Source organism: Dermacentor variabilis, chromosome 11 (genome assembly GCF_050947875.1).
Source record: "Dermacentor variabilis isolate Ectoservices chromosome 11, ASM5094787v1, whole genome shotgun sequence".
Classification (NCBI taxonomy): domain Eukaryota; kingdom Metazoa; phylum Arthropoda; class Arachnida; order Ixodida; family Ixodidae; genus Dermacentor; species Dermacentor variabilis.
This window is the reverse complement of record NC_134578.1, coordinates 105,405,782-105,420,299: the sequence shown is the minus strand read 5'-3', so window position 1 is coordinate 105,420,299 and position 14,518 is coordinate 105,405,782. Positions and strand designations below refer to the sequence as shown.

General features: G+C 44.1%; 1 protein-coding gene across 11 annotated transcripts in view; it reads right to left on the bottom strand.

Annotated features, from left to right (window-relative positions):
* LOC142563987 (uncharacterized) overlaps positions 1 to 12,518 on the bottom strand; it is a 128,325-nt gene extending 115,807 nt beyond the window's left edge. For 2 of the 11 annotated variants that reach the window (XM_075674752.1, XM_075674761.1), the window contains exons 1-3: positions 12,119 to 12,515; positions 3,482 to 3,577; positions 1,580 to 1,659 (exon numbers count right to left, since the gene is read on the bottom strand). In XM_075674752.1, the coding sequence (XP_075530867.1) occupies positions 1,580 to 1,659; positions 3,482 to 3,524 (123 nt within the window). In that variant the 5' untranslated portion in view covers positions 3,525 to 3,577; positions 12,119 to 12,515. Of the gene's footprint in view, positions 1 to 1,579; positions 1,660 to 3,481; positions 3,578 to 5,800; positions 5,820 to 12,118 lie in introns of those variants that run through there. The other 9 variants (XM_075674757.1, XM_075674756.1, XM_075674760.1 and 6 more) reach the window with 9 other exon arrangements.
* Between the last annotated feature and the right edge of the window lie 2,000 nt (positions 12,519 to 14,518).

The window sequence follows — 14,518 nt, the reverse complement described above, 5'->3', positions numbered from 1 at the left end:
TTCCTGGTGCACTCAGCATATTAGGCACCAAAATTCATGGTGATGTCAGCAGGCAACAATCTCGCAGAATATGAGTATAGCATTACACTAATGCTGAAAAAAAAATCAGGAAGAATAAAACAGTTACTGCTCCTAGATAAATCAGCCATTTTTTGTTTCCATCCTGATTACACGGCAACGATTTTCATCAAGTGTCCTGCAAATTTTGTTGCAGCAGGATTCAGCTGTAATAGTACTTTGGCCATCTCAAACACTATTAGCAACAATTTAGACAAATCACCCCTCGCCATTCTTTTTAATGTAAAACATTCTTTGCCTCATTCTTGGTAGATTGATCTATGTAGGCAGGCTCCTGTCTCGCCTAGCTTTCATAGAAAAAAGAAGATATATGTGCGACTGATGTGGGAATCGAACCTCTGCCATTGCGCGCCACAGCTGGGTACTCTAACCATCAGGCCACAATCACGCGGGTGCTTCTCTTGCTACAATGCCAGCCAGCTGTTCGAGACACTTGGCACGTGCACCCAATGTCACTTTGTCATCTTCTTTCCTTGTGACAGCTCATGCCTTGAGGCGCCACGTCAAACCGCACCATCTCTGGGTCTGGCCCACTTTGCCCATTACTTCTCTTGTAGCAGCCTACGTTACTTAGAAACTGTGCAACGTTGTACAGACTTCACGATCACTCAAGTTAATGATGTTTCTTGACATACACCACATGAAATAGCCATACGTACGTATGATTGTATAATACGTAGTCACTGATGACGACACAATACCGCATTAATCTCGCTTATGCTCATCCTCTGACTATGTAGAACTCAACAATTGCCATGTTGTAGGCTTGCCTTGAACAGCTGGCATGGAAATCATGCTATTGCCGCATTACAATCACCTACAATGTGGCTGTTGTTGCGCTGCTTTCGTCGCACGGATACACAACTATTCAATTTGCAGGAACTCCTTCGTCCATCTGGTATAATTTTGCAGAAACCAAAATAATACTGGATAGCCAAGTACTTGCAGAATGTTTTGCACAATGGATTCCTACGGTGCATAGCATTCACACAATTTTTTTAGTGTTAAAGGGACTTAAAGGAGAGACACTAAGTAATCATATCTTTCTTTAAATTGCATTACTCCGTCAGTCTAATTGCAATCATAACTCTGCATAGACAAGTAATTCTGCCTGCCATCACCTATTTGTGATAGCAGGCAGAATTACAGTGTGGCTGAATTACAACTTTTGGCTGAATCGCAAAGGTTCAGCCAAAGACTGATGCTTTGCGGTTCAGTCTTTGGCTCTTATGGAATACACAGCAGCGCATCTTTATTGAGAAAAAATTGAAAAACAGGCACCATCAAAATCTGCGACGTCATGGCGAGATAGTGCAGGAAGTTCAAGGCAGTGCTGCCCCATGCAGTATTTAGTTCTCGCATCTTTCTTTTTGGCTTACCAAACCTCTTCTCACAGTAAGAATTACTTTGTTTGGTATTGCAGTAGTTAACTAATACAGCTTAAACTATTTTTCTCTTTAAAAACAAAATTTTTGCAATCACAGTGCAGCAAGTATCATACCACTTCGTGTGCATCTTGCTCATGTCTCTGGGCAACACAATCGTTGTCTGGTGGCTCCTCGCACAGGGGTTCATCTGAAACTATGTAAAGTGAAAAAAAAGGCATTACTTCACGTCAAGAGGAGATCCAGTAAGGGGGGTGTGAACCTGAACTGAGGAACGGTTAGGTGGAACCAAACTATTGATAGGTCGTGCTAGGGTGTTGGGATGATGTGACAGTTGTTCTCCATCCTAAACACTTTGCAAACAGCTTTCTTTGGTAGTTCAATAGGTGGCAGCGGCTCTCCCTAGCAGCTTTACACATTCGCTATGGATAACTAAAAGAAGCTACACAATGTTGCTGCAGCAGGTCTGCATACAGAAGACAAAAAAATACTAAAGCCACCTGCTATTAAAGTGTCATGGATTCCGTCAATTAAAAGAGGGACAGAATATAGAAAAATCTAATAACTAAATGAATTTCTAATCGTGCATGCTCAAAAAAAGTAACTGCAAGGTGACACAAAATTTATTTCTCCTAAATAGGCCCAGCAACAGTTCTTTTTGAACACAGCAGATAAACTTGCTTAGTCACTAGCTAATATTGTCATCAACATCTGAGCCACTTATTCATCTTTGCGCATGCACATGCAAGTAATGACCAGCAGCCTTACCGTTCCCCCTGAAAAGTGTACGATCATTAGTGTAGACTGTTGGGCCAGTTGGTGCATCATGTAGTGTTGAGTAAATACAGGCAGAAAGAAACGAGTGTCTGTCCTGTACACTAAGTTTTTTCCCGCCCGTATTTGCGCTTGACGACACTATATCTACAATCATTCTATTTAGCCATTAGTACTAGCATGTATGGAGCAAGAAATTTTGAGTGAGAAGAGAGTTTATGAGAGAAGCTTCAGAAGAAGTTGAAGACTGCGCAAGGAGCGATGGAATTTAAAAAATACAGGTGTAACATTAGGAGACAGAAAGACAGTGGTGTGGATCAGAGAGCAAAAGCAGGTAGCCAATGTTCTAGTTGACATTAAGATGGAGAAATGTAATTGGGAAGGCCATGTAGTGCATAGCGCACATAACTGGTGGTCTACCAGACTTACAGAATGAATGCCAAGAGAAGGGTAGTGTAAAACAGCAAGGATCTGTGAGGAAACTAGGAAATTTGCAGGGATACGATGTGGTCAGCTGGAGCAAGACAGAGGTCACTGGAGATCACTAGGAAAGGCCTTCATTCAGCAGTAGACATAACAAGGCTGATGATGATGATAATCGTGATAATGCACCTGCAAGTCTACAATTTCACTGAAAAGGGTGTCTGATTTTTCTGAGATTTTAAAAAGTCACACATATGCCTCCTTTATTCGGAGTAAATACCATGGCTACTGGAAGGATTACTTTAGACATCACCACGAAGCAATGGCTCTAACAAAAGCAGGGGCAGAGGATGGAGAAACATCATTACTGATGTGGTAGTGCCCCCATCTGACGGTGAGTGACGCCGCTGATAACACGGCCTCCGAGATGAGCGGTTACAAATTAAAAGTCGTGGTACACCGCCTTACCATCACACTGATGCAGAGTTTGGCACCAAGAAGGACGGAGCATGGTGGGCGACACTTGCTTGGGCACAGTGGCATGTATTTCAGTGGAGTTTGAACAATACGAAAAGAGTGGAAAGGGTGCGAGGCCATGACAGCAGGAGCATAATGTTGCCGACCACTCTGCCTATACGAGGCCCATCCAAAAAGCTTTTTGCTAGAAAAGACTCGTCAGGTAGATGACCAGCAGATATTAGACACGTTCCACACCTCTCATAAAAGGCACTGCAAGGCCTCGTCGCATACTGACACACCGAGCACCCAGGGAACAGGGCACATTGTAAGCAACACCAAAGTGCACAAAAGGCAACACCAACCCTGAGACGAGGACTCTGCTTTTATTCCCACCGGCTTCGACATGATGTCTCAGTGAAGCTGCAAACAGGCAGTGGGCTGCGTTCACTTTCCGGATGCTGGAACAAAAATAACAGCGCTGTCACCTCTTTCAAATCCAAGCACCACAAAAGCATGGAAGCTAGTCATACATTCATATTTATTAAAGCGAAGCTTTTTTTGCCTCTTCCCCCTCCCCCTTTTATGGTCGTCGGCTGCAGCTGTTTTGCCAATTATACAACTTGGATCACTGGGTATGTGAAAATTGTAGTACTGTGCAAATAGTGATTTTTGAAACCAAGTTGAACACAAGTTGCATAGTGCTAGAAGTGAGTCGAATCGAGTACTTTTCAAGCAGATAATTTTATAGGAATTAATAGTTGTTATCACAACTAACATGAAACAATGCTCACATCTCAGTTATCAAGTTTCTGTCATTAAACACAATACGTTATGAAGCGTTATTAAAAGCATGAACGGAGCAAACAGGTAGTTCCTTCACATACACAGGGCTATTCAGGAGTTGTAACTTATCGCTCTACAGCCTGGTAAACATGGCTACCTATGTGATGTAGCCTGCTTCCCTACGCAATTTCTTATGTTTTATGTCTATACTATGTCCACAGGGGTGAAAATTGACTGTACTTTTGCTTCCATTGAATGTTTACTTTGGCACAGTTAGTGTCTTGAAGTATTGCTAAAATATTCACATTTAAAAATAGTGACCATCCGATTTGAAGACCCTATCGAATAGGACACTGTCCGATTTCGTTATTCGAAAGTTTTGAATGCTCGCACAATCCTAGCAAATGGGCCTGTGAACATTCTTAGCTAATCATGAAGAATGGGCATGTTCAGAATAGACAAGCAGAACAAAAGACAAGTAGTTAAGTTGCCAAGTGAGAGAGAAACAATTATTTACAGAAAGGCAGAAAGGTTGGCCTTAGCTATAGCTTGCTCTGGCTTGCTACTCTACACTGGGGCAGGAGAAAACTGAAGAAGTCAGCTACAAAGAAGTGAAGAAGTGGTCAACGAAAGCAGCCCAGTACGGACAAAGAAGTGAAGTGATGAGGTCCAGACCACACCATGCAATGAGCGAGAAGCGTTGAGCTACAGAGAAGTGAAAACATTTCTGTAAACATCAAAGAAAGCTTCAATTATCCCCCGATTAATGCATGAAGTGGGAGCTGCCAGTTTTTGATGCATCGTATTATAGGATTGCCAGTCGAAAAATTCGTGTGAAGCCAAGCCCCCTTCCCAATACAGGATGAGCATGTGCAGTTTAAGCTCATTGTGTGCGCAGGTGATAGCTGCCATCCAGTGAACGGTGACAAACCACGCACTGTCCACGATCACAATAGGCGTGCCAACGCAAACCATTCTACAAGCCTGTCTGCTTTCACCATTCCCCATACACCCTATGTAGAAAGGAGGCATTAAACCTAGGCAAGAAATGCCTAGGCCTATACAAAAAGTGTGATATAGTGGCAGTATGGTACGCTCACATAAATACCCGACCAGTGAGAATGGAAGGTGAACTAATGGGGAGCCAAAACAACAGGATGCACCACTCGTGCATTAATTACGCATGCACACGTTGGTTATGCCACACCGGGCATCTCGCAAACAAATTAAGCAGAGCTTCCTTGAATGGGTGCGGTCAAAGGTATGCGTAGTATTATAGGGCAGTCGGCGTGTTGCAGAATGTGTATGCTCAGCAATGTAAATATGTGCATCTTTCTGCTTGTACTCCTTATGCACACATAAATAAAAAAAAATGCATACAACATCATTATAACTGCCCACAATTCATTATCATGCATAACACATTCCGCACCATGCCGATTGGCATTAAAGCTATGTATATTTTGTACAGTTCCCGCTTAGGGAGGTTCCTCTTTCACTTTTTGTACAACAGCACTAAAGCCCTGCAGGTGGGTGCATTAGGTAAAGGAACATGCCGGGAACCAATCAATGGTGCAATGTTAACGAACAATATCTACATAGCACACAGCGCTGAATAAAAAACGGAAGATAAAAGTTAAATAAGAAATGTTCATGCGAATATACAGCAGCAAGCAAAAAGAAACAGAGGAAATATACATCAAAACCAGTGTATACAGCGACCAGAGTTTCTATAACAGCAACTTTGAAAGAATATTTTGTACTTCTCGCTTCCTTCGTTCTTGCTCAGACTTTGCAGCAAAATTGCATTTTTCTGCCTACACCCGTGAATGGAACTGTACATTGTCTTGCGCGTTTTATCCAGGAAAAAGAAAAGGGGGTCACTAGTGTATGCACACCTCACTATAGAAGAACTGAGCTCTTGGAGAGACATGAACTGGCTTCCTGGATGTCTGAAAACAGAAATCCAGACAAATGCAAATGTTTCATTCTACAATGTGGACCGAAATATTTAGAACTTGTTACAAATATTGAGCAGTAACAAAGTACAGGTTAGCCCATAATTTTCTATTAAAGGTGCTGGAATAACAACATTGGTCGATGCAAAACCCATAAAACAAATCCTCAAATAATAGCGACCGTAAACAAGCAGTGGCCCCTGTCACCAGCACTAGACAGGAGATTTTCGCTTGGAATTGGATGCAGTGTTGGCATTTGTGAACTACCAAAAAACAAACCGAGCAAATGAAGCAGGACAGATGGCAGTTTCGTTCACATATTGTTCTCAAAATTGTGCATTATCAAGGTCTGTGGCAGCATACACAACTAGTGCAAATTATCACAATAGTCTTGCCCTGTTGCACAAATGCCACCATACTAATTCCAATTATTTTTGCTGCATCTGCAAAATAACTCAAGCAGTTTAAATACTGCGAACAAAGAAAGAACAGATAATCCTTGTGTATCTTCGAAGTTTAAACGCCAATTCTCTGTGCCCGGTACTATGGCAGAAATACTTTTTATCGCTGCGGGAATGATAATAGAAGTCATCTCCACACCGGTGTTAAGCATGCGACTGAACGTGACCAAAGATTTTGCTGCAAGATAGTGCTTTGATAAAGTTTCTATCTTGAAGTATGCGAGAACGAATAAATGAGCCTAGGTCAGTCTAGGTCCTGGATTTGGCAAGATTCGGTCAATGATGAATGTTAAATCCTTTAGCCTTAAAAAGGGTGATGTTACCTCACATTCACTTTCTATTTTCTTGATTTATGCTTGAGATCTGGTACATATATCATCCCTTCCAGCTAAGCATGATAAAAGACAACGGTGACACAATATTTACAATGACCTCCATTGAACACAATATACAAGCACAACATTGTGTGAAAAGAAAGAGGGCATTGGGACACTGAAACACCAACTTCATTACTTTTATGCTCAGTGAAAAGATTTGTGGTTGTTGCAGGGGTCTTATCTAGATAAGGCTAGACAGTATAATGTAAAACCCTCAACTATACATTGTACAACAGCGTGAAGTACATAATTCACTGTATTCAGAAATGATTTCACTCCAATGAAACAGCTCCACCTATAAGAGGTATTTCACATGATAGGCTCTGTACGCCAGGACAGACGAAGTCGAGAGAAGGGACCCGACACAAAAACCGCCCTGAGGTAAAATTTTGCAACCCAAGTAGTCTGTGCATATGTTACCCAGACAATTGTCACAGATATCAATAAACAACACAAAGAGGTATCTTCTTTCTATAACAAACAACCACATTCCCAGATCGCAAAGACAACTCATTAGTGTCCCTAACCTTTGCCATGTGCCAAAGGGAAGTTTTGTTCTCCACAAATGAACAATACAGTAGGTCCAAGATAAACTAGAGTCAAATGCTGCAACCGCAATATGCAATTACTTTGCCTACGCAGCTTGATTCCAATCAATTAGAACTTCTCCTCTTCACCCTGTTTCTTTCGTGGATGATATTTTTACTTCTATTGTGGAGCACTTAATGATAAAGGAAAATGGCGACTGAGTAAGTCACTGGTCCCACACACAGCTAGACACATATTTATGCAGAATGTCACACAGGCAGAAAGCTGGCTTTGGACCTTTGCGCTAGTCACCATGTCCCAGCCACCAGCAGTTGGAGTCATAAATGCCATCGATAGCATAGTGCCTAGCTGCTGATGAGAGTGAAGTCAGGTTGCAAAGCGTGTAAAAAAATTCTAACACACATATAAGCCCATGTCTTCATTTTGTATTTGCCGGTATGAGCCCACCGGCATGAAGCAAACGTCACAGGCCCGTTAAAGGTTCCACTTCCTTGTACTTTCCCATTCATCTGCCTTCTGTCATCCTCTTCCTTACACGCCATAACACCCTGCACAGTGCCGGGACTGTCAGCAAGGACTACCACACTTAGTTTACGTCACAGGACAAGATTCACTGGTACAAAACAGCATTAGCCAACACTTGGAGGTCATTCCTTTCTATGTTGAACAGGCTTGTAGTGGAACAAGCAAGTCGTTGGTTAAGTCTCCAGCCAAAGTTCTTAGCACTGCCCACTTCCTCGATGTTTTGCATCAGAGTAGCCCCAGGGGAGGGTGGAGGAGCTCCCACCAAAACAGAGGAAAGGGTGGGAGGGGTCATACGACGATCACTGCACACACAGCTTTGCTGCTGCTGAAGCCTGAGCATGTCTCGGGAAGCCCCCCTCTCGATCTGCCAGTGGGGTAAACGCTGCATTGTCCCACTTCATCACTGCATTTTTGCAGCTAGTGGTGGCTTGCTATGCAGACGTAGCCTTCATGATAGTACACTCTTTAGTCATGTGCCCCTCGGCTAAGTAATGTCTTCAGCATGAGCCAGCTGTCAAAGATGTTTGCCCACAGTAAGGAGTCCTTTGGAACCTGATTCTGCAGCAACTTATGGGGAAAGACGGGGAATGCAGGAGATGGCAATTCAAGACGATGAGCAAAACGTGAACAAGGTGAATGCAGGAGCCAACGTTTCGACAAGTGGACTTGTCTTCTTCGAGGCGACATGTCGCCTTGAAGAAGACAAGTCCACTTGTCGAAACGTTGGCTCCTGCATTCACCTTGTTCACGTTTTGCTGCAGCAACTTATGCAACATGCTGTCCTCAAGCTTTTTATCATAAACACTGTTGTTCCTGACGTCCTCCTCATTCATGCTCTTGTGCATGCCTGATGAGACGCAGAAGGTCTCACCCCGGCCAAACGTGTCACATATTGCAATGTCGTCCTTGCTACATGTCTTCAGTGATGCACAAACCAAGAGCAACAAAAACAAGCCCAAGCATCCACTCTTTTGAACTTCAATGATGAATTGTGAACTCTGCGCACGCCCTCAGTGTAGAGCTGCATGCATTCCGCCACCAGGTCCTGGTTCTCATCTGTCAGCTCCAGCTCTGACGCGACCCACGCAATGGTAGTCATGGTCACATTGTCCTTTGTCATTGACACACTCATGCTGGCTCTTAAAGACGTACTGCGTCATGACCTAACAGTTTCATTTGGCATTAGCACTTAGTATGGTGTTACTTTACAACCTTGTGCTGGATACAAGTTCAAGTATTTCTGACTGCAACAAACAAGTGGGCACGACTGCCAATGGTGACTCCACTCACAGTTCTTCTCCTTGCTTGTCATTCTCTTGTTTCTTTGGAATCTGTGCCACGAGCGTGTGTTGGGAGTTGGTCTAGCTCTAGCTGTCGACAGAGTACCAAGGCGCCACTTCAGCCACACCCTTCATTTCAGATGCGGTGTTATCCTCTTTGTGCTCTGTCACCCGTTCCTCAGATGCAGCCTCCTTCTCACTGAATGATCCACATATGCAACTCATGGCAGCAGCAGAAGGCCCAAGTCTGTTCGTCTTATGAAGGACCACCTGCGGCACCACTACCTTTCATTTGCAATCATTCAACTTCAAACCTCATCTATAGTGCTCACCAGCTTGTCCTTGTAGTATTCCATGTTGTCCAATCTTACCAGTACACCCCCCCCCCCCCCCCCCCAACGTTATGTGAAACATCATCACATGGGTATGAACTTTGCTTTTGGCCTGCACGCTACTCAGACTTCCAGCTACCAGTGCTTCCATGTTATTTTCTATTGAAATTACCTGCTTTGTCACCTTCGTTTTATTCAGTACAGCATATATATATTGTGACAAAACTGACTAAACGCACACTTCGAAAAGAAAAGCAAGGAGTGAGCAAGATTGTTTCGAGGATTGCAACTCCATTCTGTTGTGTAGGTGGCAGGACAGCAGCATGAATGGAGTTATGCATGCTGTCAGTAACATACCTGTCATGCTGGTTGTAGCTAAGTAAGGCTGCAAGTATTTCAATATCCTAACTTCTTATCAATAGACATAACCAAGCCACTATTTGTCACCTGCTAGGCGTGATCTCATATGCATATTAAACGAGCATCATAGGTGCTCAGAAAGTTCACGAATTCAGATAGTGTCAAACTTCGTCTTGACCAAGCTAGACAAAAATGCCTTACAGATACGATTCCGTGTTTTAATTGCAATAAAGTTTTCCGACACAAGATTGCAGACAACAGCGGAATCTAAGATAGAACACACCGAGGCCGCGGAGTTGCTCTAGAATAAGTGAAACTTCACCGCAGAGTAGCTTTAGGTTGCCCTCAAAGTGGGGTGCTTCGAACGACTGAAACAACGGAGTTCTATGCGCCCTCGAACTGTTGTGCAAGCACGAAAATGCCATATACGTCTTTATCATCAAAGTTGCAAAAGAAGCTTGAATAAGCGGTCCCCGGGCAAGTGCAGTAAGTACTATCGCGCTCAGTATGAGCTACACCGCGCGAGCGCGTGGCCGTGCGCTCGGTATGGTTGTACAGTGGCCCCGATAGTGGCGTGTTTTCGAGCTATCTGGAGAGGGTGTAGCTGTTCCAGCAAGCTCGCACCACCTCCACTTGCTTGCTTTCCCCTTCACCCTCGTTTAGGCTGGTTTTGATATCTGTTTCGAAAATGATAACTGTAGCCATAGGTCAACGCCCAAACTTCGTAATCGGGCCCGCGTCGGTCCGCACAGTGGGTGTTATCTGGTGTGTCAGATTAATAAAAAGAAATACGTTCATCAGCTCACAAAATGTCCCGGGTGTCCAACAGTGATCGACTTCTTAATTCATCTCAGGTTTTAGCATTTACAGCATGCAAGCTGTCTTAGTGCGAACCAAATTTTTTTTTATTTGGGCTGAATATATCTTTGACTAATCATACGACTCTTTCATGTCAGTGCACGTTAAAGAACCCCAGGTGGTCGAAATTTCCAGAGCTCTCGACTACGGCATCTCTCAGCCTGAGTCGCTTTGGGACGTTAAACCCCATAAACCAAACCAAACCACACGACTGTTCGGAATGGCAATTAAGTACCCTAGACAAAAAGAACCTGCACATGACCTTGCGTTTATATATCTAGCAAAAGTATCCTCTGGATGAGCTGATTGGAAATTAGTGTATTCTGGTAATACCGGTAATGATCGGCGAAATCGGGGTTTGGGGCCTTAGTGATAGTGCACTCTAAAATTTCGGAACCATTTAATGCATCTTAAGAAGGGGTGGTGTGTTCTGGAGCCATCACGCACGGTGGGAAGTTTATGAAGATGACGCATGGCCCCAGGAGTTGCGGCAAATGAACAAAGTAGGATGCTCCGGCCAAATGTGAAATGTTGCTATATTACGGAGAACGGCGGTGGCAGCAATGGCAACGCGTTGCCGCATTAGCACCAGGGCTATGCTAACACTGTCAAAAACAATGCATGGCCCACGTCGTGGCTGCTTCCACTTTTACGCTGGACGCTGAGGCGCATTATCAGTGCTAAAATCATGTTTAAACGCACAGCCCTTCTTGGACGAAGAAAGCGCTGTCTTTGATAACCTTCGCACGCCACGTCTGGTCGGTGGCAAAAGTGCTGCATGATCTTGCAGTTTCTGCTTCAGCGAAATCAAAGTGAACAAGAAACAGATAAGGTGTCCTTCAGATAAACGGGGACGAGGGGTTCCAGCGCGCTTGCTGGAACAGCTACACCCTCTCCAGATAGCTCGAAAACACGGCACAATCGGCGCCACTGTACAACCTTGCAGAGCGCTCGGCCACGCGCTCGCGCGGTGTAGCTCATACTGAGCGCGATAGTACGTGCTCAGCGACTGCAACGCGATACTCAGTGCGTATGGCTGCCGACGCTTTCTGCTCCACCGGTACAGTGGCTGGGCAATCGCTCGGCAGCCAAATGCAGCCAGAATGAGTCATAAATGCTCCCGGATTTTGCGCATACCACAATGCTTCAGCTCGGTATGTCCCTAGCGCTTACAAGTGGCGCAAAAAGAACTAGTTGCCATGCGCTCCAAGCAGCGCGCGTTTCAATCGCCGAGCACTACTTTAGGCAACATATATTGTCAACGCTTCGAGTGCGTACTAAACTGCTACTCATCGCTAACAACTTGAACGTTTAACATATTGCATGCCTGCATATGTGCGGAATAGCGAGCACAAAAACACACACAATACGAAACAAGAAATGAGCATGGTTCGTGTTGCGGAGTGTAAAACTGGGCGAGTGTTGTGCGCGATTTAGCGCTCGTTAAGCAACTGGGTAATCAGCAAGTCATTTTAACCGTATTTGTGGTCACGAATGGCATATGGCTTAAACTTACCTCTAGCAATCAGACAAACGCTGTCGACCCAAGCGTCCGCGTTGTAGGAACAGTAGAAGACTCTAGCAGAAGCATCGGCCAATGTGGCGTTCCGTCTGGCGGTTACGCGTCTAAATCCGCCGCAAGCGAACGCGCGTCGTGTCTCATACAATGCGGACCTTTAAACGAGACGCTTGGTATAGATTACCGACCACTTCTACAAATGTTCATGAAAAAGGCTGGCTTTAACTTCGTCGATGTTGAGTGCTTATCTCCTGGCCACGCTTATCCAACACGAAAAGAGCGGCGCGTTTTGGACGTAGCACGCCACCTGCGTGCATCCGCGTACAAAAAAATAGTGCGGTCATGTATTCAAACGAAAACAGGAATAAAAACACTTTTCAGAGTTAATATATTGATATAACCAGAGCATTACAGTTATAGAATAGTACATTATACACGCTTAAAAGTTTGCACCCTTCGGGGCTTGTCCCAGAACGATAATCGTCATCTGCTGCCTTGCTTGCGTTTCCTTTTTCAAAAACTCGGCGCTCCCTACTTTCCGGTCGAGAATGCTGTGTCACGCTGATAACATGCAAGCCATTCGTGACGTTGAAGTACCGAGCTCGTAGCGTTAATTCTTTGACGGTCAATTACGTAAATATACGGCGTCGCGAACAAGTCCGAAAATGGTCGACGCCGTATATTTACGGCGCCGTCTGTACGTTTAAAAAGCGCGGCAATTTCATAACTTTTTCTTTTCTGCCGTGTGCTGCCACTATGTGGGGATACAGGGAATTTTTTTCGCGCGCCTCCTTCTCTCGGTTTTCGTTGCATGGTTTGCTTTAGCGCTAGTTTGCTCCCGCGCGTCTAAATGCTACCGCTCGCGCATTGGCGTGCGCGCGGGCGGGCGGCCGTTTGGATTTTGCTTCGCGGGCGGTTTCGGTTTCTTGCGCTTGCGAAACTCATGGCTATCTCGTTCCTAATCGCTCAAAGGGCGACCGCTTGTTTCTGGCTAGTTTAGTGCTCACAGGGGTGCGCATAGTAAGGATGCCGCCGTGCATGCGTTTCCGTTTCATTTCTTTTTTTCAAGACTCGCGAAGACTAATTGCCCTAGCTGGTTGGCGATAAGATGAAGATTAGCGGATGTTTGTCACACGTGTTGCTTTTTTTTTGATGGACACACAACCAAACAGTTTTCTTGAGTGCGCGCACCTACGCAGTTAGATTACGCTATGGACGTATGTACGTATTAGTGTAAAAGCAGGAACATTTGAGGCTTGCGAAATATTCTCGTGTGTGGATTTTCAAAGCCTTGAACTATGTGCAAAAAAATGCATTAAATGTTTCATTTCTGATAAGTTGATTTCCTTTTTTATTGTTGTTATTCGTGAATGAAGAGTACATACATACCAACGCAAAATATTTTTTTCTCACTTTACGGTCACCCTAGAAAAATTACGGTAATTTTTTTTTCGAAATAAGTCCCTAAGAAGAATCGGAATCTGCAATAAAAAAATCGATCCTGGGCGGTCGCATATGGCGAAAAAAAAATCGGCCCTCAAAGGATTAAGGAAGGAAATACGGACAAGACAGATGTCGATTGTCGTTGTGAGACAAGCCTCAAATAACGAAATTATTTTAAGGGTGTAACGAAATATTACGTAAATATTCGTTGCACTCTTTTTATTTGTTTTGTTGTGCGTGTGTGCGTGTGCGTTCATCTCGAAAACAAGTGTTTTGAACTCTTAAAGCACCTTTGTTTTAAAGTGGATCTGCTGATGCAGCTAGGAATTCTGCTTGCGTGTTATCCCAGCGTCCTAAAAAGAAAAAAAAAAGAAAACTTGATGATTGGCCGAGTTTATATTTGGAGCAAGCGGTTGGCATACGCTAGGGATGATATACACAGGCAAGTTTTAAGTGTGAGCTTAAACAGATGCTAAACGAACATTCCCAAATCCCCGTTTTCTGCCTGTTTAGAGGCGTATATGAAGTTTTTCAAATACTTCCTGCTATCTTGGGATAACCGCGTATACACTCTTGAAAAAGTTTGCGCCCTTTGGGCCTTATGTTGTCCCACAACGATAATCGTCGTTTGCCTTGCTTGCGTTTCCTTTCTTGAAAACTCTGCTCTGCGTATACTTTCCTGTAAAGAATGCTATTTCACGCTGATAGCGCGCATGCCGTTCGTGACCTGGAAGTACCGGGCTTGCAGCGTTAAAGAAAGGAAACGCGGGAAGATGATTATCGTTGTGAGACAAGATAAGCCCAGAGTGTGCAAACTTTTTTATGAGCGTACAGTCGGCAGCCATTTTATATTTCTATGCTTAAATAGAATATGCAGCCATATTTTGGTACCATAGGTGCAAAAAAAGAAGAAAAATTTTAAATGTGCAGGCTAATAATGTGTATTTAAAATAT